General features: G+C 38.9%; 1 protein-coding gene and 1 long non-coding RNA gene across 2 annotated transcripts in view; one reads left to right on the top strand and one right to left on the bottom strand.

Moving 5' to 3' along the window:
- Nucleotides 1-2396: 2396 nt before the first annotated feature.
- LOC147653262 (uncharacterized) overlaps nt 2397-20692 on the bottom strand; it is a 58149-nt gene continuing 39853 nt past the window's right edge. The window contains exon 3 of the mRNA XM_086890418.1: nt 2397-3470. Coding sequence (XP_086746544.1) covers nt 3445-3470 — 26 coding nt within the window. The 3' untranslated portion in view covers nt 2397-3444. The remainder of the gene's footprint in view (nt 3471-20692) is intronic.
- LOC147653263 (uncharacterized) lies at nt 12631-18686 on the top strand. Its single transcript, XR_015287248.1, has 4 exons — nt 12631-12995; nt 14126-14199; nt 16618-16716; nt 18510-18686. It is a non-coding gene; the product is annotated as an uncharacterized LOC147653263 (long non-coding RNA).

The following is a 20692-nucleotide window of genomic DNA, read 5'->3' on the forward strand; positions in this document are numbered from 1 at the left end:
TCATTTTTCTACTTTTTATTCCCTACTAAGTACAAATCAATGACACTTGTGCAATAACAGTAAAACTGGTCTTCTGCCAGACTTTGTGGCCTCACAAAGGGTATTTATGGAAAAAACTTGTACAAATGATGCATTTAGCTTAATTTTCAGATTCTGGGTTAAATTATGTTGCAAAAACCATAAGAAAGGAGGAAAAATGAATAGAATGATAATGTATAAGACACATTTGACACACTCAAAGTTACCTTAAACTCTAACTTCTGCAAAATTCAGCTAAACACTACGATACTCAATTCTGCATGTCTTAAATACTGCAAGAATTCTTGTGAGATAAACACAGTTTTATTGTATTACCATGATTTACACACATTTTTACCTTTTCACTCTACTGTTTATGAAAGGAAAATACTTCAGACTACAATATAGTCCTCTCTCTTCTTTTTAAATGGTTGAGAATGTTCTGGGCTGTTTCAATGCACACTCTGGAAACTCATTACATCAGCAAGATAATGGTTATTCTCTGTTTAAGTAAAATGCAAAACCCATCATTACTTGAGGCGATGATCTCTAAATGTATAAATCCTGACTGGCAGACAGTTAGTTATCACCTTTACCATTTGCCCACACATTTGTTTTTGTTAATGTTTTTGAACTCCCTTTTCCTAAAGACCTAGTAGAACTTTATGAAATACAGTGACATAGAACTCTGACACAGTTCTTGTTACAAAATATGCCTCAGATGGCAATTACTCAAAGGATGCCATGAGCTCAACAAAACCTTCAATAAATACAAGAGAACTGAACATCTGCAGCTATTGTTTCAGCTGTAAATCTTGTGAATGCTTTTTACTGTAGCAACAAACTGCTAATAAATCCAACTTTCATTGCCAGAAACATATAAAGGACAGGATACACTTCATGATGTTTTCTCAGTGTCCTCCCTGAGCCCATGCACTCAGGCATATTGTTTCCAGATATATTTTATAGCTAGCAGTGATACACTGTCCCCTCTACCCTTTCCCTTGACTGATGAGACAGAGAACATTGACTGAATGCCATTACCTGGCACTGCCTCCCTCTTGCTCAACATAAATGGGAGGCTTTATGCTTACAATTCATATTAGATTTAGCAGCAATCATCAGCATTAATTGCACATGTATCATTTGGCAAACAGATTTATTATAAAAAACCCCATGAAGCAATTGGGGTACTGTTCCTGCTACTGTGCAAAAGCAACTGTTTCCTGACCTGCTTTTAATACATATATTCAATATGTAGGACAGACAGACCAGCCACAGAGAAGGATACTCAGTAAAGTGTCAGATTTTCAAGGTATTTTAAATGCTAACTCAAAAAAGTGCCACAAAAGCTAGACACTTCTCAATAACCTTAGTTTCCATGTTAAAAAGAAAAAAAAATTATTCCCACAGTAAGATTTACAGAAACACTCACATTGCACATAGCTTTAATCCCTGCTAACTACAAAGGTCACTGGCTTGTTTTTCCTTTCACCTCCTATTACCACACTCTGTTCTGAATGAGGACATGATAGAGCCAAAGAGAAAAAGAGAGAAACTGATATTGTTGAAAAGCTGAACTAAACAGAAGATCACCTCCCTTATAGCTGAGGTCTAACACTCTCTGTTGGTGTTAAGCTGGTTTAAATACAGACTGAGGGAGGTTGGAGGCACATGGCTTGTCAGCAAGCTGTGTTCTGTGGAACAGTGATTCCCCACTGACAGCAGCGCACACCAGCTCTGGAATTCGGACAGTTCTACCGGGCAGGTGTTTGCTCTTCACGTGTTCTACTGTACTCTTGATGTCCTTACCAAACTTTTTCTTTCCTTCCTCATTTCTTGAAGATTTGAAACAGTCATCATCTGCAGCCTTCAGAAAAATAAAGCTGATTGACTAATGTGTAAATTATTGAAGGTTTCTTTGTCTCCACATCCTTATTTATTAACCAAAACTGAAAAGAGAGGAGAACTGTTCCACAGATAACTAACTTGTCACCTAACTCAAAGCTAAAGATGACATTATTACCATTTCTCTGATACAGTTTAGCATAGGCTGTTGAGTCAGGGAAGACTGCAAATTCAAAGTTTATCCAAGAGATGTATAATTTGTTTTCTGGGATCTCAGTATTTTGCTGGTGTTCATTCTTAGTAAGTTCTATGTAGCTGTGCTGTACTGGTGTTTTCATAGCTGGCCATCTGCCTTCTAGAAACAGAGGAAACTAAAGGAAAGCAACAGCTTAATAGACTCTTACTACTGAAGACAGAGAAAAATATTTCAGTGCTAAAGATAGAGAAAAATATTTGAGTACCAAAGACAAAGATTTTAGTGCAGAGAAGAGGGAATAGGAACTGGAGAAAGAGAGGAAGACGATCTCATATAAAATTCGTTTAGAAACATAATTTATTTTCTCAAAGTTTTACACAATACATTCTATAGAGATACTTTTCATCACAAAGGGTATCAGACATCAGAGGTCAACAGGTTTTGAAAACATGAAGGACTGGCCATGGTCATTAAATATAAGAATAATAAACAGAAAATGCTGGTATGTCAGGAAGTGACTTAGTTCATAAAACAGTTTTCTCAGTTAAGAAGAGTTACGTTCCAGAAAATACACTTTTATGGAAACCATATTTCAATTGGGCATTTATTCCATTAAGTTCAAAAATAGCCAAAAGCACTTTCAACTGCCAGGAGATACATTAGTATCAATATACGACTTGGGTTTCCAGACAAATTTTTAGTAGCTTTTCTTTGATTAAAGGCATGCAGGTAGAATGTTCTGAAGAAACTGTAAACAGCTGCATTATAGCAACAGATATGACTTCACAAAGGGGTTGATTACCTTCTACTTGGAGGCTGAGTAAGTGACTGTAAGAAGATACCCATTTTTAGGGAGTGCTGCCACTGATGTTTTGTTAGTTGGCATTTACTAAACAGACCAAAACAGGTGTATGTTTGGTTCAGGGCAGTTTAAGGGAAAGCTGCTTATTCTTTTACAAACTAATCCCTCTTCCCTTGTGTTCAGTCACATAATAGTCTGCAGTTCACAAGTACCAAATACTAGCTAGCATTGTAAAGATGGAATCAATAGCATAATCCTATTAAATTCCGCAATGCAGGCTACTTTTCAGATATATAGTGGAATCCTCTTAAATCGATTTTTTTTTTAATAAAAGGTAGGGTTATGTGAGGCTCTAGCTAGAAACCTAAAATATATTGTCTACATAATGCTCTTAAGATAGCAGTTCAGTCTGTTTTCCTCTGTATAATTTCTGTGCGTTGGCTGGATTTTACCTGTGATGCCAGATGAACTTCCAAAACAAAACCAGTTAAGTTTTCTCACATAAGTCTTCAATGAGAAGTGACACATCCAAGTGCATGTTAGCTATTGTTGTGATTTCATCCCAGCCCAACACAGGCGCTCACTCGCTCCCCCACCAGCTGCATCCTGGGGAGAGAATGGGAATAGCAAAAGCCAGAAAACTTGTGGGTTGAGATAACAGGGAAAGGCCACAAACACAAGCAAAGCAAAACAAGGCATTAATTCACCACTTCAGGCAGGTTTTCAGCCATCTCCAGGAGAGCAGGGCTCCATCACAAGTAACAGTGACTTGGGAAGACAAAACCATCATTTCAAATGTCCCTGCCTTCCCCCACCTTCTCCCCACTCTATATTCTGAGCATGATATCATATGGTCTGGAATATCCCTTTGGTCAGTTGGGGTCACCTGTCCTGGCAGTGTCCCCTCCCACCCTCCCAGGCACTCCCAATTTCCTCACCAGTGTGGCAGCACGAAAAGCAGGAAAGGCCTTGGCTCTGTGTAAGCCCTGCTCAGCAATAACAAAAACATCTCTGTGTTATCATCCCTTGTTCAGCACAAAACCAAAACACATCCCCATACCAATCACTGGGAAGGAAATCAACTCTACCCCAACCAAAACCAGCACATTCTATCCCTATCCTGTACTATTTACATCATGCTAAGATCCCACACTGGGAAATACAACTTCATTGCCCACCACCCATCTCCCTTTCCCTTTTCTACTACAGTACACATATCATTCACTTCATCTGTGGAGCATCCCTACAAAATGTCCACAAAATGTCTATTGAATTCATTAGTCCATGACTTTGGGCTGCTTCTGTAGTGGTGGTCAGTCAGGACAGGAGAGGTGGTTACATGGAGTTAACTGGGCACCAAAGCCAGCTCTGGTCAGGTCACTACTGCACTGCAACTGCTTCTTGCAAGGCTTTTATCCTCCACAGGTTTGTGTGGTTTCTGCTACAGTAATTACTGTAACACACAACTCAAATCATGGCTTGCAACAATTTAGAGGTACATTCATTACAATCTTCACGCCTGGTCCTTTTGGGTAATTTTAATCTGGTTTCATGTTGCAATGAACTCCTCCTGTTTTGCCTGGCCTGGCTGCAACAAAGGGTCCCCGTTATAGTCCACATCATAGTCTTCTGTGGGCTGCAGGGGGACAGCTGCTTCACCATGCTCTCTGCCACGGGCTGGAGGGGAATCTTCACTTCCCCTGCTCCAGCAGGTGGTGTCCCAGGTGCAGGGGTCAGTCCTGACTGAGCTTGTCTAACGTGGGTCCTTCCCACAGGCTGCAGATCTTCAGGAGCAGCTCCAGCATGCATCGCCCTTGAACCCGCAAGTCCTGCCAGCAAATCTACCTCACAGGTATCTCATGGGGTCACACCCTCCTTCAGGCATCCACCTGATCTGGAATGGAGTTTCCATGTGCTGCAGGTGGATGTTCTCCATTGTCTACTCATTCACAATTCACAATCCCTTCAACTCAAATTCAGATCCAAGTCCCAGCCTGTCCCACACAGCAAGACAGAAACAGCAGCCATGCCCTGGCCACCTGCCTGCGCTGGCACATCCATGGCTGTCATCAAAACATCTCCAGGCACAATACAGTGAGGTGATAAGAAGTACAGCACCACAACAAGGAGTAAAAGCCACTAACAAGCACTAGACTTTGATAGATAATCACAGAAACAAACCCCACGGCAAGCACAGGGGCCTGCTTGTTACTGGTTAAACAGCACTACCAGACATAAATTCAGTCTGGTACATCCCATCAGATCTGTCATCTTAAACCCTTCAAGCCTATCACTGGGTACCAAATAAGGCTGTTGGGGTTTTGGAACAACATTCCCCAGTTCAGTGTCCCCACTGAGATTCTCCTCACACCGCTGTCCCCCTCCCCTGCGACAGGATGGAGAGAACTGGAAGAACAAAAGCAAAGAACATGGATTGAGATAAGAACTATTTACTGGAAATAGCTACGGGATAAGGAAAAGAAAGCAGTCACAGCAACGCTACTAATGACAAAGGGTAAAAGATACAGTCCACACATGAAAAACCCCTGATAACAGACAATACCAATGGCTCCCTTCATCACATTTTCTTGACCAGAAGGAACCCCTTCTTCACAGAAAATAGTCCCTTTCCCCTGCCAATAATGTAAGTGATATAGAATAAACTCTGGGATCTAGCCATGTCCCCTCCCAGTTAGTGCAAAAAATTTAACCCTGTCCTGGCCAGAACCAGGACAGTTATTGACACTTATTGTCAAAATTCCTTCACTAACACAATCAGATTGTTACTTTTTTTGAAATTTAGTGTTAGCATTTACTTAAGCATCTTTCTGGATAATATCTCTTTTACAGTTTACTTGATCCCAAACTTTGTCTGCTCATTTTTGAAAATTGGAGGATCTCTAAATCTCTTGAAAAACTGTCATGTTTGAACCAGTAAGAAGATTTAATGCATTTGCCTGCAGGAATATAGCAGGGTTGTAAATACCACCTGTGACAGTAGCTACCTGATTCAGGAACCAACCAAAACAAATATTGTCTAGTACCTAGTCTGCACCCAGGCTACTGCAGCCTGTGTTTTGGTGATAGTTGCTGATGGGCAGACTGAGATTTCTGGTTGTATCAGTGAAAGATGATTTATCCAACAAAGCATGCCATAGTCCATACATATTCCATGAGACCCGGATATTTGTCTCGTGTCTTTCAGGAAAAAGAAAGTACACACAGGAATTTAAGAAATTCTTTCTCTATTTACACAGAAAAGATCAGTAAATATTTTACTTCCTACCTTTCTCTGAACCACAAGCACTTCCCAGTTGTGTAGCCGCTGCAGATCCTGATGCTATCAGCAAATGTGCCAAAAAATTAGGGCCTTTACAGTACTTTGACTACCTTGAGAATCACAAAAATCTGTAACTACAGTTTGCAAGTCAGCAAATCATAGCAACTCTATGATCAGGATGATAAACTGACATTGCCAAAGAGATGACAGATTTCTCATTTCTCCAGGCAATAAATGTACATACTCAATGTTTTCTAGACTAATTTGATGCATTTTGCAGATTAATTTTTATTGCTAACTTCCTACAATATCAGAATTCCTGTATACACAAATCATCAGCATCATCCCTCACATGTGCGGTACCACCTAGACATCTCTGAAATAAAATCTTGGGAACAGACAGGAGCAGAGGGCCAGGCAATGCCTCTGTTTGACCTTCTGGTGCAACAAGGCCACAAAGGAGCTGGGAAGAGCACCCAGAACCCTGCCTTTGACCCATCCATCTTTCACATTTTAAGTGAATCTCTCAATAGATCACAACACGTTACAAAGGTTTGTGATTGACAGGAGGAAAAAAAAAAAGAGCAAGCGTAGCAGCCTCATTAGGATTCTGCTCTCAAAGACTCCACACAGCTTTGTCTTTTGAAGAATAAAAGCCGCTTAACAAGTCAGCAATAGCTGGGTCCCCCCCAGAACAGCTATGGTAACAGTCTTCATTGCACAAACACGTTTCTTGAACTACTTTCCCGAGTTCCTTGGGAATGTTCTAATGCAAACCTGTGGAGTGAAATAAATGCAAGACAGCTCCTTTGTCTCCCTGGGTTTTTTAAACACTCCACATGACAAGTATATCACTCCTGCTTCCTGTCTTTTGCCTTCTGTTAGAAATTATTCATCAAAATACACTTTTCTGAGATTAGGGATGAATAGTTCACACAACTAAATCCACAGAATCAGTTGCACAACTGCAGTCAAAGTTAACCAAAGATTTCAGAGATTTTTTGTTCTAGAGAAGCCAGTTGGCAGTGCAAGTACTTTGACATGTACTTGTTCAAGCCCTTGAGCAAACCTTTTACGGTTAACAGGAATGTGTTACGGTGGTTACACAATTATGCTAATCAGGGGCCATAACAAAATCAACTTACCCACCCCAAAAAAAACAATTGTAGCTCTTCTCATTTTTAGAGGCTGGCAGGCAGAAGTGTTGATTTTCCCCTTCACTCTCATTTTCTCTGAATATCTGGACACAAACCTCTCCTAGCACGTAGCTGTCCTGGCTGGAGGAAAGTGCTATCAATGAGAGTTGCTTCAGCAGCTTCGTGGTTAATGCATCAAGCCTGAAAAAATTAATATTGAAACAGCACGACCAGAGAAATAAAATTACTTAAGCACTGTCATACAGACGTTTAATACTAAAACTAGATGGACTGCTACTCTTTTACCTTGCCTAGCCTGAAGGAAAAAGTGTGATTCTGTGTAAGCAAGATGCAAGGGGCAGGCTACCTCAGGCCCTTTCTCAGCAGAGGGTCTAACAGGTTATGCAATCCTCTACGGGAATTTGATCCCCTCTACAACTTTCAGCTACCGAGCTTCAGGGTTCTATTGCAAAAATCACTAAGACATTAAACATTCCCTTCAAAACCTTTCTGCTCTACTGTATCCTCCTGAAACATGAACCCTGGCCATAAGGGGCAGGAAGCGTGAACTTATTAACAAAATGTCTAAAAAACAAATACATTTCTGATTAATAAATCACAATAGAAGCATTAAGCTCAAGAGTAAATGAATGAAAACCACAAAGAAAAGGTCAGTTTTTGAGATTTCTACTGATAAAACCTGTATGCTAATTGTATTAGGATATTGATCATCCCAAACCTTATATATACCCAAGTTTCTGCAGTGTGGAATCAGAGACAAAAATAAAGTACTTGCAAATTAATACACATTTGCTCATACACAATTCTAAACACGTGCCAAATCTAGCCTTTTTTGAAGGTCTGATAATGCCAGTATTGTTTCCCTTCTCCCTGCTCCATCCCTTTGCCCTTGTGAGAAATTTGAATTGAGAAGCAGAAACCACACTATCTTCCCAAAAGCAAACCACTGACATAGCTGGCATAGCTTGCATACATAAAATCACACTTTCTATTTATAAAGCATAGGAAGTCCTAAGCATTTTAGAAAGTCTCAAAATGACAAAAGTCAAATAAATATACATGCTTAGGGTAGCATATGCAGTGCTGTGTGCTTTCATTTGAAAGACGCTCAGGGACTCAACACTTCAAGAAACCCATGAATTTCTAAAACACATCATCCTTGCCCTTTGAACAGCGACAGAGAGATGAGCTCATAGCAGAAAGTCTTTCAACACCCCTGGAAGGAAGAGGACCATTTAGAAGCAGAGGCTGGAAAGCCCCCAGCACAGGACCCAGCAGTAGCATTAATTTCCCTGAACGGCAGAGAGCTTTTTTGAAAGGAACTACAGGATTAACAAGTCTGATTTCTCATTATTTGAATACTATCTACTTAAATTTAGTAAATGTAGATAGAGCGCTATACACCCCAGGGGTGAAAACAAATTACAACATAAAAACCTACACTTAGAATGGCTTGAAGGTCAACATAATTAGTGAAAATCATTTCAATTTCTTTCTTCCCTCCTCTTTATTTTATAAGGAGAATAAAAAAATCCAAAAACCAAAAAAACCCTGACCTGGAACGATGTGTTTTCTATCAGACACTGACAAATTGACAGGAAAGGGAGAACATCAACATTTCTAAGATCACTTTGTGTTATTTTTACATGTACAAGAGAAATATCAGTGATCTGAAAGTATTATACAGAATATGACTGATTTAACTGGTGCTATGAGGCAAAGAAAGTAAAACACCTCGCATAGTGAATCATTCTAGATACAAATTACAGGGAGATGTTAAGAACAAGGTATGGCAATCAAAGACAGCTCTCAAGCAGGACACAATTATGTGAGTAAAAAGAACAGCCTGATGGGACAAGAGCTCTGTCGTGCTTTGGTCTTTCTTGGCATCTGATCAGGGCAGGAGAGCAAAAGGTGAACAGCAGTGCTACAGGTCAGCAGCACATCTACAGAGAAATAAATGAGAATGTGTCTACACCTCTAATGAGTTAACTCCAATGAGTTAATTAGTTAGAAAAAAAATTGTGTAACCAAGTATGGCTATGGAAAATATTTTCAGTGGAACTGTTCTTATTTTTAAAAAGAAGTGGGAAAAAAGTGTCCTTGCAAAGACCCATTTTGCAAGTGTTAGTTTTATGTTGCCCTTTAAGAGAAGACAGAGAAGGGGAGAAGAAAACTTATGATTCAGAAATAAGTCTGAATCATTTTTCCCTGGAACTATGCTTAGAGGACAGTATTCAACCTGTTGTATTAAGGGTTAACATCACACTATAAATCCTACACACAAATATTTCTAATTTGTCACCTATTACCTAATTCAAACATTTATGGTGCCTTTAATCCAAATCAATTGAATATCACCATAACAATCTAGTGGAGAATCTGATCTGCAGAGCAGCATGGTTCTAGAAATACACACTAAAGGCTATGTGTGTATATATATATGTATATATACACATGCACACTTATGCAGTTACACCCTACCCAGTACATTTTGCTATTTGATGATTTATTAGCACAAACTTAATCAGAAGCATATTTTGCTCTCAGTTATACATACTTATATTTAATTTCTAAGTATTTAAACCCACATTTTTTTCCACACAGCTTCTTACATATATTTTCCCTTCACTCATATGGGAGAAAAATGCTCATATCCACAAAAATTGTTATGTCTTTAGTAATCAGAACATTTTCAGCTAATTGGCAAATAAGGAGTCTATTATTCAGATTTTAGCAAGCCTAAATTAATGAGCATGAGAGGGGAGATTTGGTTTTGTAGGGACCAGGTTCACATTCTAGTGAACAGGAAGTGGTTTGCCTGAGTAATGGACTTCAGAATTCAGCCTTTCAGTGGCACAGTGAAAGAGCTATGGACAGCTATTGTGTCAAAATTTTGTTTGGAGAAAGCCCTAAAGCTTCTTTTTTGTGTAATTCATGTAAGCCTTGAACTTCTGACATTCATCAACACAGTGCTTTCATACCCCACAAAACAAAATCTTATGTCATGCATCATTAGATGATTTCACACTGCTCCTCCAGTCTGGCTCACTGATGTTAAACACTGTCTTGGAAAATCTCTGCACAATTTGGTCATCTCAATGTCACACTTGTAGTGCAATGAGTCAAAGATAACTTATGCTGTAGTCCAAATAATTCTTAAACTATAGCTTTTTTGGGCTTAGGTTTAGTTTTTTCTCCTCCATTTATTTTCTGTACTTAATTTACAATTGTCTTTTACAGAGTTACAGACTGTCACTTCAGCGTAGAAGAGGTTATGTACCCTCCCCACTTATTCAGCCAAAAAGAGCAAGCAGACTCAACCAAACTTCATGTAAGTCCAAAAGTCAGTGTATTTGTCTGGTTTCTTCCTCAAGCCATCAGAATCCTAATCCAAAAACAGTTCATGCTTAAGGGAAGATATGCTTGATAAGCCATCTGCTGTTCATCATAAGGAAAGACTCCATAAATGTGAAAGGCAACCTACTGAAGGAAGTGGGCCAGAATTTTCTTTCTAAACAATTTGATTTTTAAAAACATTAATGATTTTCATCAACTCAAAAGTATGGCCATGATTGTTACCTTCTGTGGAGTTTTATTCTGCCCACAGCTGCCATCCCCTGTGGAGGTGGGAGATAAATCTCCAGAGAAAAGGCAGGACAACAGCTGACTTCCCCTGACTCCCCATCAACACAGGGGCCTGTTCCTACTGATAGGAAAATCTTTTATAACAAAACTCACCTCAAGAGTTTATGTTCTGCAACAGATAGTGCAGCAATTAAAGCTGAGTAGACTGAGAACAGAAGTAGTTGTTTTTGAAACACACAAAACCATGTCATTTTTTTGTTTTGCTATATTTCTGCAGAAGGCTTTACATCATGTCTAGTGTAACTCACAGCTTGGCTTTCCCAATTTCAACTGTCCTACTTTATTTAAATTTAGGACAACAAAGTATTTTAAGAGCTTGGCTAGAATGAAGGAATGCTTAGAAATTCACAGAATCAATGAAACTATATTACTAATTTCCTTAATTCAACTTTACAAACCCAGAAGGAATTATTTCCTTTTTTTCCCTAGATTTAGTGTGCAATGTTCTTAGGTTTGAATCATTGTGGGGTTTTGTTTGTTTTTCTCCTTTGTAAGGGAACACAAAAGTGACAGCATCTCTCATGGCATACACAGTCAAGTATAAATTGCTCTCCCATATTCCTACCCACTCTTCATTATGACCAGAGTGCAGATTTTTGACCCTGCTCCAGAGGATCTTTGTCTTCAGTAATGAAACTGGTTAATGAGCAGGTCTTTCATTGGGTACTGTATAATGGGTGAAAAAAGGTCACTACTCTTTTAAATTACATATTCAGGTGTCTATATTTAGATGCATTTGATTTTTTTCCTCCATCTTTCATTCTTGTTTCAGCTCAAAATTAAGACAGAGTCCATGCACATTTCCTAAATGCTTTCATGAGGGTGGGCAGCCAGTGAATTATCAAAAGGTTACAGAAACTGTTCTTGGCTCAATTTCATCCCTCACACTCACATTTGTGTCCAAAAGCCAAGGTCTCTCCAGTACAAGTGTTTGTCACTGTGCCACAGCCTTCACAACACATATTTGTGGTAAGAGTGTCCATGATTGTTCCATCCATGCAAAGAAAATTTCAAAGTAAGAAACAGCTGCCCACTGAGAGACCAAAGGAACTTTACACACCCTTATTAGGATTCTCTGTACTTCAAGAATTGACAGTAACTCCATAAGTACTGGCTGTTCCCTAGTCCTTCATTAGGAAACTCTGTAGCCAGAAAATATCCTTTTTTTTTTCTTTTACTTTGACTAGTGATTTGCAGAGATTCTATTTTTTTTTTCTTTGAGCTAATCTGAGACAATTTAAGATGAATTAACCCAAAGAAGAATTATTTCTTTGACAACAATTTGAAGAAGCTCTCCAAACACTGAAACATAAATTTAATTGTAATCAACTCTGGCAGTTTAAAACAATATATTTTGTTTTGGTGCTCTGTTTAAATTATTCCACTGGGTACAGTTTATCAACCTTAAAATTCTTTAAAGCAAAATTAGCATTATCACTGCAACCCAGCAATGTATTTTATCTTCTGTGGTAGCCTCTTCAAGGAAGCAGTAGTCATTAGGTTAAGACTGGAGGAGGAGACAGTTCTTCCTGGAACACATTTTACATTTAATCTGACGAGATGCACAAAACTGTTGATGTATTCAAACTGAATTACTCTTCTGACAACTAAAGAATTCATATAGTTTATAGTTTGTTATTCCTCTTTTCATTTTTAAGCTTCTTTTTTCTTAAGTCTTCTATGTTTTCTTTAGCTCCTGTCATCTTCCTAGGCCCCTCCAGTCACACATTTGAGATTTAGCAAGTGTGTAGAAAAGTCTAAACCCCTTAGCAAATGGCTTCCATGGCATTAATGCATTAGGCACGCTAATTTCCCTCTTGGTTTGCTCCTGTACTGACAGGAAGAAAACCGTTCTTTGCTCTCTGCAGAGGTTACTCTATGTTGTCACAATGAGTATGCCAACCTACCCTGGCACTTTTCTGCCAGCTCCAACATATTCCCAGAGTCTGCAGGTTAGGTGCTGGTTTTCACTGGTGGTTCAGAGGGCTGCAGCCTAGCTGTTACGTGTCACAGAAAACACAGCACAGCTGGATTTGAAATTGTTCCGTAGGTATCGCTCTGCTGCCATACACACCACGCATTTTTCTTTACACAACACGTTGCTCAGAAAATGATGAGCATTGGTCTTTTTTTGAGAAATGCAGCATCATTAAGGAAAACTTTGGTACCACGGTGGTGGATAATATAAGGAAGAAGTAAGAGCAGACTACATGTACTTGGAACAAACATGGTAAATTGGGTAGATGTTTATTCTCTAGCCCGAACAGAATAGAAGAAATCTTTTCAGACTTCATCAAGAAAAGTGGAATCAACTTCCACTGAAAACAGGCAAAATATTCAAACATCTTAAGCAGTAGCCCTAATAATTCATGAAGATGCAGCTTTCAGCAGCATCCCGTGCCCGTGAAGCTACAGCATTCTCACAAAATGCTCATATGTGGCTTCTAATGTTTATACAAACATTTGAGACAAATAATTGTCCAGTTGTCATGACTTCCCTGACACTGTAGTTTTAAAGGTCAAGTATGGTGTGTCTAAGCAGTTCAGGTTTTGAAGTACACTAAGAATAAACTAAAATTTAGGGAAGAAGCAGGGGTGCATGATCTTCCTTTGAACTCAGTCATGTGGAATTCAGTGATTAGAACCAAAGTAATATACTGGAGAAAAAATTAAACAAGTTTATTTGCAAGTAGTTTAAATTACGTACATCTACATCTTAAAATAATTTTTAAACATTTATATTTGCTGACTTCTTTTCATTAAAGGAAATGTATAATAAAAATAGAATGCCAAGCAAAAGCATTGCTACTTTGCCAATCCCCAGCATGCCTCCGTGCTAACGTCAAATTATTTTTCCTGCAAATTCTTCTTCATCCCTATTCTTTTCCAACATGTACTTCTGGCTGAGATAGAAGAGTGCATTGTTTAAGGACTAGAGGATCAAGGACATACTTCAAGTTGACTAGCAGTTGCTAAAATAGGAACAGTTATAATGGAAAATAATCTTTTTTTTTCAAGTGTTTCCAGTATAGCACCTGCATTCCAAAACACATGGTTCATATATAGACAATTGCTTGATTGCTTGCTTTTATGTCCTTGCCAGGAAACACTGAGAATTTATCTTTGACATGATAGAAAAATACAGCTTTGTTGATATTAGCAATTTTTCTATTTAGTCTTTTTAGAAGACACTCTTAACCTACTAGGAAAAAAAGTCTCATCAAAACTCACTAATTAAATTACAAGCAAGGTAAGAGTAATGACATTATTTTACAACATTATTTTACAACATTTCCAAGTTATTAACACTTCAGCATTGCTACTCAGTGTCAAACATTTACTTATTTTTAAGTGAGGTCTTAGGCAAAATTGCCTTCCCGTTGTTGTTTTGAGGGGAAATCCCTTAGAGATTGACTCCTTCCAAACCTGGCATCCTCAAGTTTACAAACCACAGCTACATCTCGTCTCAACCAAGAGCTAGGAACAATCCCATTCAGTTAATATCATCTATTTAGAGCACCCCTGCATGTTCATCAATGTACTCATGGGTACAGGCCCTGACTAAAGTGCTAAGTGGAGGCAGGCAGGCCAGAAGATGCACTGCACTGATCTGACTGCTGGCCGTGGCCTCTGGGCTGCTATGCCAGTGTTTGCATCTCCAAAAGTAGCTCACTGGTCTTTCATTTGTCAGGGCTTTGAAGCAGCTCTCACTTCCATAAAATCAGTAAGCCTCAGAGGAAGAAGGAGTTTAAATTGAACCCAAGGAAGCCCTCAAGTGAGTTTCTGAAGCAGTTTAGAATTTACCAATAAGAATTTTTCTCTAGGAGATACACTCCAGCACTCTGGTCAGGGGGACAGCTCAGGAGGTCAGAGGAATGCAGATACAGAGAGTAATCTTTCCAGTTTTACTTCTGTGTGTAAATGCTTTTCTTATTTCTCCACTCCAAGTCTGAAAACATTAGTATCCATATTATCTATTTTGAATGCTGTGAGTAGTTTCATTTGTATTTTTCAAATATAAATACCAATCCATTCACCCAATCCATTTTGAATGAAAGGTAATTTTCAGGTGAAAATCTAATTGCTTACCTAAGGATGAGTTATCTTCCTATCAAGGATTAAATAACATGCATGCATACCCCACGTGCAGCATTTCAGCAGATAAATGGATAATAAGATGTGGTTCAACAAAAGTAGTGCTTAACTCTGAGAATTAGCATGACTAGACTTTGAAGAGAAGGAAGTGTCTTCCAAAAATTAATGAAATCCTGGGTCTCTCTTTCCCTGTTGTCAGGGAAAAGACCTTGAGGGGTTTTGGTTATTTCTAAAGGAGCTAATATCAGCTTCCTTTAAGGAAAAGACTACTGGGCTCATCTAGTTCCACTTCAAGCAGTTTCTGTCTTCACAGTGCTGGCTGCAACATGCCCAGTCAAACCTCTGACAGGAAAATGGAAATTAGCTTCAAGCAAATGGACAGCACAGAGCTAATCCTCGGATCAATCTCACACTGCCCAAGTATTAGGGTGTATCAAGGGGCAGCTACAGACTTCCAGCATCACCCAACACACAAAGTCAGGCCACTGGCATCCCTTTGATTCATCCCCAGAATAAGGTAGAAGGAGCCATTTAAAAAAAATCAGTGTAGAAAAATTGAGGGTTACTTCCAGCCTCCACTGGAATAGATAAAACTCCTTACACAAAATCCTTACTTGACCTACCTGTAAGCACTGTCATAATTATTTATGTTTTATGGAATTGATTAAAAGTTCAACAGTAGAAAATCACTCTTGTCCTTAGAAATAAGGACCACTTGAAAATAGTAGGAGAATTTGGAAGTTTAATAGATGCATTTTGTCATGACAACACTCCAGTACACAAGCTGCAACTTTAAAATGAAGGGCTTTAATTTTAAAAAAGGTACCAATTTTCAACTAGCAAGATGATTAATTAACAGAACAGACTGAAAGCTACCAAGGAATTATACATATTCAGTAACCAAGGCATATACTTTGATTAAGTCAAACATGTTACTCTGATCAACCCACACACATTCTGCATCTGTAGAGAAATTGAGAATATTAGAGATTATTCACTATGGACTTAATTGATGAATTTATACCTTACTGGATTTAAGGTAATATTTTACTGGAGGTTATGTAAGTGGCTTCACTGCAGATACAGAAATAAGGTTTGTTTCTCTGGCTGTCTCAGGAGTGCAGGTCACCACCCTGCTCACTGAGGGCCAAGGCTCTTTAACTGTTAGCTGAAACAGCAGGAACAATATATATATATATATGCTACCACTTCACAGTTTACAGACTGTTCCTGTCACCATTAGTATTTTTACAGTCAGTGAAGCTACTGAAATTGCAGGCTTCATAATTATCCAGCTTATAGTATTAGAAACATGCCCTCATATTCCCTAGAAAATAATTTAGCCCAAAAGAAAGGGGGGGATAACCTTGTTTTAGTACATCAAAAAGCTTTATTTCCTTCATTTATAAGATATTCTTCCAAGGTCCAGCCATGGCTGAGAGAGGTCTGAGAAATTTTTGGAATGAGAAACAGGGTGTGTCTTGTGTGTCAACATCAGATATATAAAACAGATAAACAGAATACTCTCTATTTTTATTTTTTTTTTGCCATGTTGATGATCCTCTGGAAAAAGTGCATGATCATCATGGACCAACTTCAACTGGATTAAATTAGATGCCATCTGATAGAAGGCTCAACTATTCTGCCTTGCTCTTCTTCCTTTTCTCTTAAGGTAATAGGATTTTTGGTACCATTTGGGTAGTAACTCCATGGTTAAAAATTATTGGTTTTTTAAAGGTAAGATACCTGTTAACTGTCCTTTGTAGAAGATTAAACAGGCTCATTTAACAGGAATATACTTTGTTAGGCTACTATACCACACCAGAAATTACAAGGGGATACAGCTACATCAGAATTCAAGAAAACCTTAATATCTTTTAAGAGAACTGACTATGATTGCCAGCATGCATCAGAATCACAGAATCACAGAATACTCAGAGTTGGAAGGGACCACAAAGGTCCTGGAGTCGGCTCAAGTGAATGGCTCATACGGGGATCAAACCCACAACCTTTGCCTTATTAACACCACGCTCTACCCAGCTGAGCTTTTGCTCTTATCTACTGCACGTATTCATCTTCCAGACTTGCAAAGAAATTAGTGTTAATACATGAATTGGTAATTCTTGTGGCTACACAACAATACCTTAATCTTTTATCAGCACTCATGCTGTTTCAATTATATTCAAAACATATTTTTGCTCATGACTAATGTCTAAGATTACTCTAATGATCAGAAGATTGTATCCTAAAAATATACCAGATCTCTTCTTTTATTTTGATCTATATATAGATCTCTATAATCTTTTCAAATAACAATTTAACTGCTATGTAACAACATATTTGCAACACAGTTCACCTCTACAAAGCAAATTATTTAGATTTATTTTTTCTTAATTATGCTTCTTTGGATCAAGACATACCTTAGAACTTAATAAGATTTTGGTCAAACAAGTGAACTACCTTGAGATCTTCCTGAATGTTTTTCTTGTTCTAAAGAAGTCCATTAATATAATAGGGATTATTTATGTGATTTTCTACGTTCTCTTTCAGAAGACTGGTAACACTATTAAGAGCTTTCTTTTAAAGCTTATTTTATCATCTTCTAATACACAAGAGTTTTTTTAGACAAGCTTGACCAGAGCAAGCAATATTTGCACCAATTGTCATGAATTGATGCTCTTAACAGTTATAGACAGCTATGGCCTTTAGCATCAACCCCTGCTGGTTTGCAGATTTGAATGATGTCCTTCAATATTCTTCTGCTCTATCTTGTGACAGTAAGAAACCTACCAAGTAGTAAAAAGCATCTTCCCTAATGTGAACAACCAATGACAACTGCAAAATCATTTTGACATTTGGGGAGTTGTTAACATGCTCACATTCTCTTTAGCATCTTGAAGATGCTAATTATACATTTCATTACTGAAGGGGAAAAAAAACCCAAAAACAATCAGTAAGTTCAATGCTTGAATTCTGCTACATCTTCTTCTTACTGCATGATCACATTAGAATGATGAATTTGGGATAAAATAACATACTGGCTTATGCCTCTTGAGAGCACTACCCTGTTTAGGAAATATAATTCCTACTAAAAATGATGTGAAACAAAGTCAGTGATATTCACATAGCAAATGGCATGACAGTTCCTCGGTGCCAGAGGTGACATGCATCCTTCATCACCCGCACACTGGAACTCGAGATGCCTCAAGAGAAGAGTTGAGTGAGGTCTCCTGCACACCCCACACTTCCATTCAGCCTCTGGGCAGAAGCACAGACCTGAGTCTGGAATTCCCAGTGTGCATGGATAAATCCTCTGTCTGGAACAGTGCTGCATTTTACCGTATTCTACCAGAGGCTCCGTAAATGGGGCCTATTTTTCCCCTGGGTATCTGCCCATAAGACACTGTAACCAAGTGATGCATGACTAACTCATCACTTCATAACTTATGACGTTTGTTTTTGCAGACTTGGCAAAGGACAGATGAAACTGGTAACCTTACCACATGCCACTAAAATTACCTTCGGGACAGAAATTTGCAAAAGGTTCTGTACCAAAAACATTTACCTCCTATGTATGACTATGAGCCATGTATTTATGTAAACCTGACTTTTGTTCTATCATATAAACTTTTGATGAAAACATATCTTTTGTAGATTAAAACTATTTTAGAAATCTATAATACAATCATGCTTCTTAAGCAAGAGGCAGACCTGCACAGAAATGTTCCTACTGAGTCATGAACGTCCAAGTGAGGCAGGGTGCTGCAATGAGCAACCTCAGGATCTCGTCCAGAGAAGCAGCAGGATTCTGGGGACCAGCATGAAACACCAATGAGACAGGCTCCCGTTCATGAAACCATTTATTCAGCATGGGAACAAACTCGGGTCCAGAACAGAGAGCCCCGAACAGAGGCACAGCAGGGGTTTTTGAGGGACAGCACTCTTAAGGGTCTCCACCCTTGAGGGTGGAGTTCAGGGTCAGGAACCATTAGAAACACAGCAAGGGAGAATCCCCCAGGGACTCAAACCCAATCAGAACTCCTGGGCCGCCCTTCACAAGGGGTTTGGGGTGGGACAATGTTTTGTCTTTGTACCCCCTGAGGCACACTGCAACAGCAGGGTGTAGAGAAAACTGAGCAGAATGAGCAAACATAGCTCAATAGACAAGAATTCATGTGCAGAAGTTGTTCTTTGGGTCTGAAACTGAAAGATCCTGCTGTGATCGAGCTTATCTTCAGGAACCAGGTGGTTGGTGTTATTCTTTCTACTCTAGGCCAGAAGAAAAGCTTACATGGATCTGGTGCACATAACCCCCAAACTTCTCTCACAGAGAGGAATCCTTCAAGAATCATGTAAACAAATGTGCCTAGATCTTCACTTGGGCAGGTGGCACTGCAACCCAAAGAAGGTCAAACATAAACCAATAACCATTTCATAATAAACTGTGTCACCCCTTTGGAGGGGAGGTATAAATAACCAACCAGGGGCAAGACAACATCTTCTACTGTATCAAGTACAGGTTTTGTCTGGGGTAGAGTTAATTTTCATCACAGCAGTTGTTATGGGGCTATGTCTTGGGTTTGTGCTGAGCACAGAGTTAATGACGCAGCAGCGCTTCTGTTATTGCAGAGGCGAGACCTTTTCCTCTCCTTATCTCACCACTGAGTAAGCTGGAGGTGTTCAAGGAGTTTTTAGGTGACATCTGATCCCAACTGACCCAAGGAATGTTCCATATGATGATCCATATGGCATCACACTCAGAATAGAGGTCAGGTCAGCATTACATGTGATGAAGCCCTGCTTTCCTGGGATGGCTGAGCTCCTACCTACCCCTGGGAAGGGGTAAATTTATTCCTTGTTTTGCTTTGCTTGCATGCACACCTTTTGGTTTACCTGTTAAGCTGTTTTCATCTCAAGCCACAAGTTTTCTGACTTTTACTCTTTCCTACTGGAGAAGAATGAGCCAGCAGTAATGGGACTGAGCTACTGTTGGGGTTAAACCACAACACGTCATTAAAGTGTATCCCACAAATCAGCTTCTCTGCTGCTGCATTCCAGCACAGAAGGACTGAATCACGAGCTGCAAGGGGAAATTTTGTGTTCTCTTTGGTTTTAAAATCCAGCTTTACTACATATCCAATATATAGAACTGATTGTTATTTCTTCTTATCTGCTAATTGCCACAGATTGTGATGATCTATTTATGTCTTCAAAACTACTCCTAAAATGCACTGCAAAATAGTTGCCTGAGGATTCTGAGGCCAAAAGTGATCAATCATTTGGCACATATTGTATTTTTCTGCACAACCAAATTATATTTCTGTTTCTCATTTTAAAACATGACTACAGTTCACAGAGAAAAGAAAAAAAAAAAAAAAGAAAAAAGGAACTATGTGAGGAAATCTTTGTTTTTAAATTTAATATAAAAGGGAACAGTAACCAGCCCGCAGATTTTTAGTTGTGCCCTCTGGATGTGGCAGGTATGCCCATTTTACATAGGCAGACTCATCTTTGAAGGGTTTATAGATGCCATTTTGAAGCAACACATTTCAAGCTCACAAACTAATAAAGCATTATGACATTCAAAAGTGGATACCTACATTGAGCTGTGACTACCTCAGCTATGTCTGGAAACTCAGCAGTACCAC

The sequence above is a fragment of the Cyanistes caeruleus genome, chromosome 5, assembly GCF_971803275.1.
Source record: "Cyanistes caeruleus chromosome 5, bCyaCae1.hap1.1, whole genome shotgun sequence".
Taxonomy (NCBI): Eukaryota; Metazoa; Chordata; class Aves; order Passeriformes; family Paridae; genus Cyanistes; species Cyanistes caeruleus.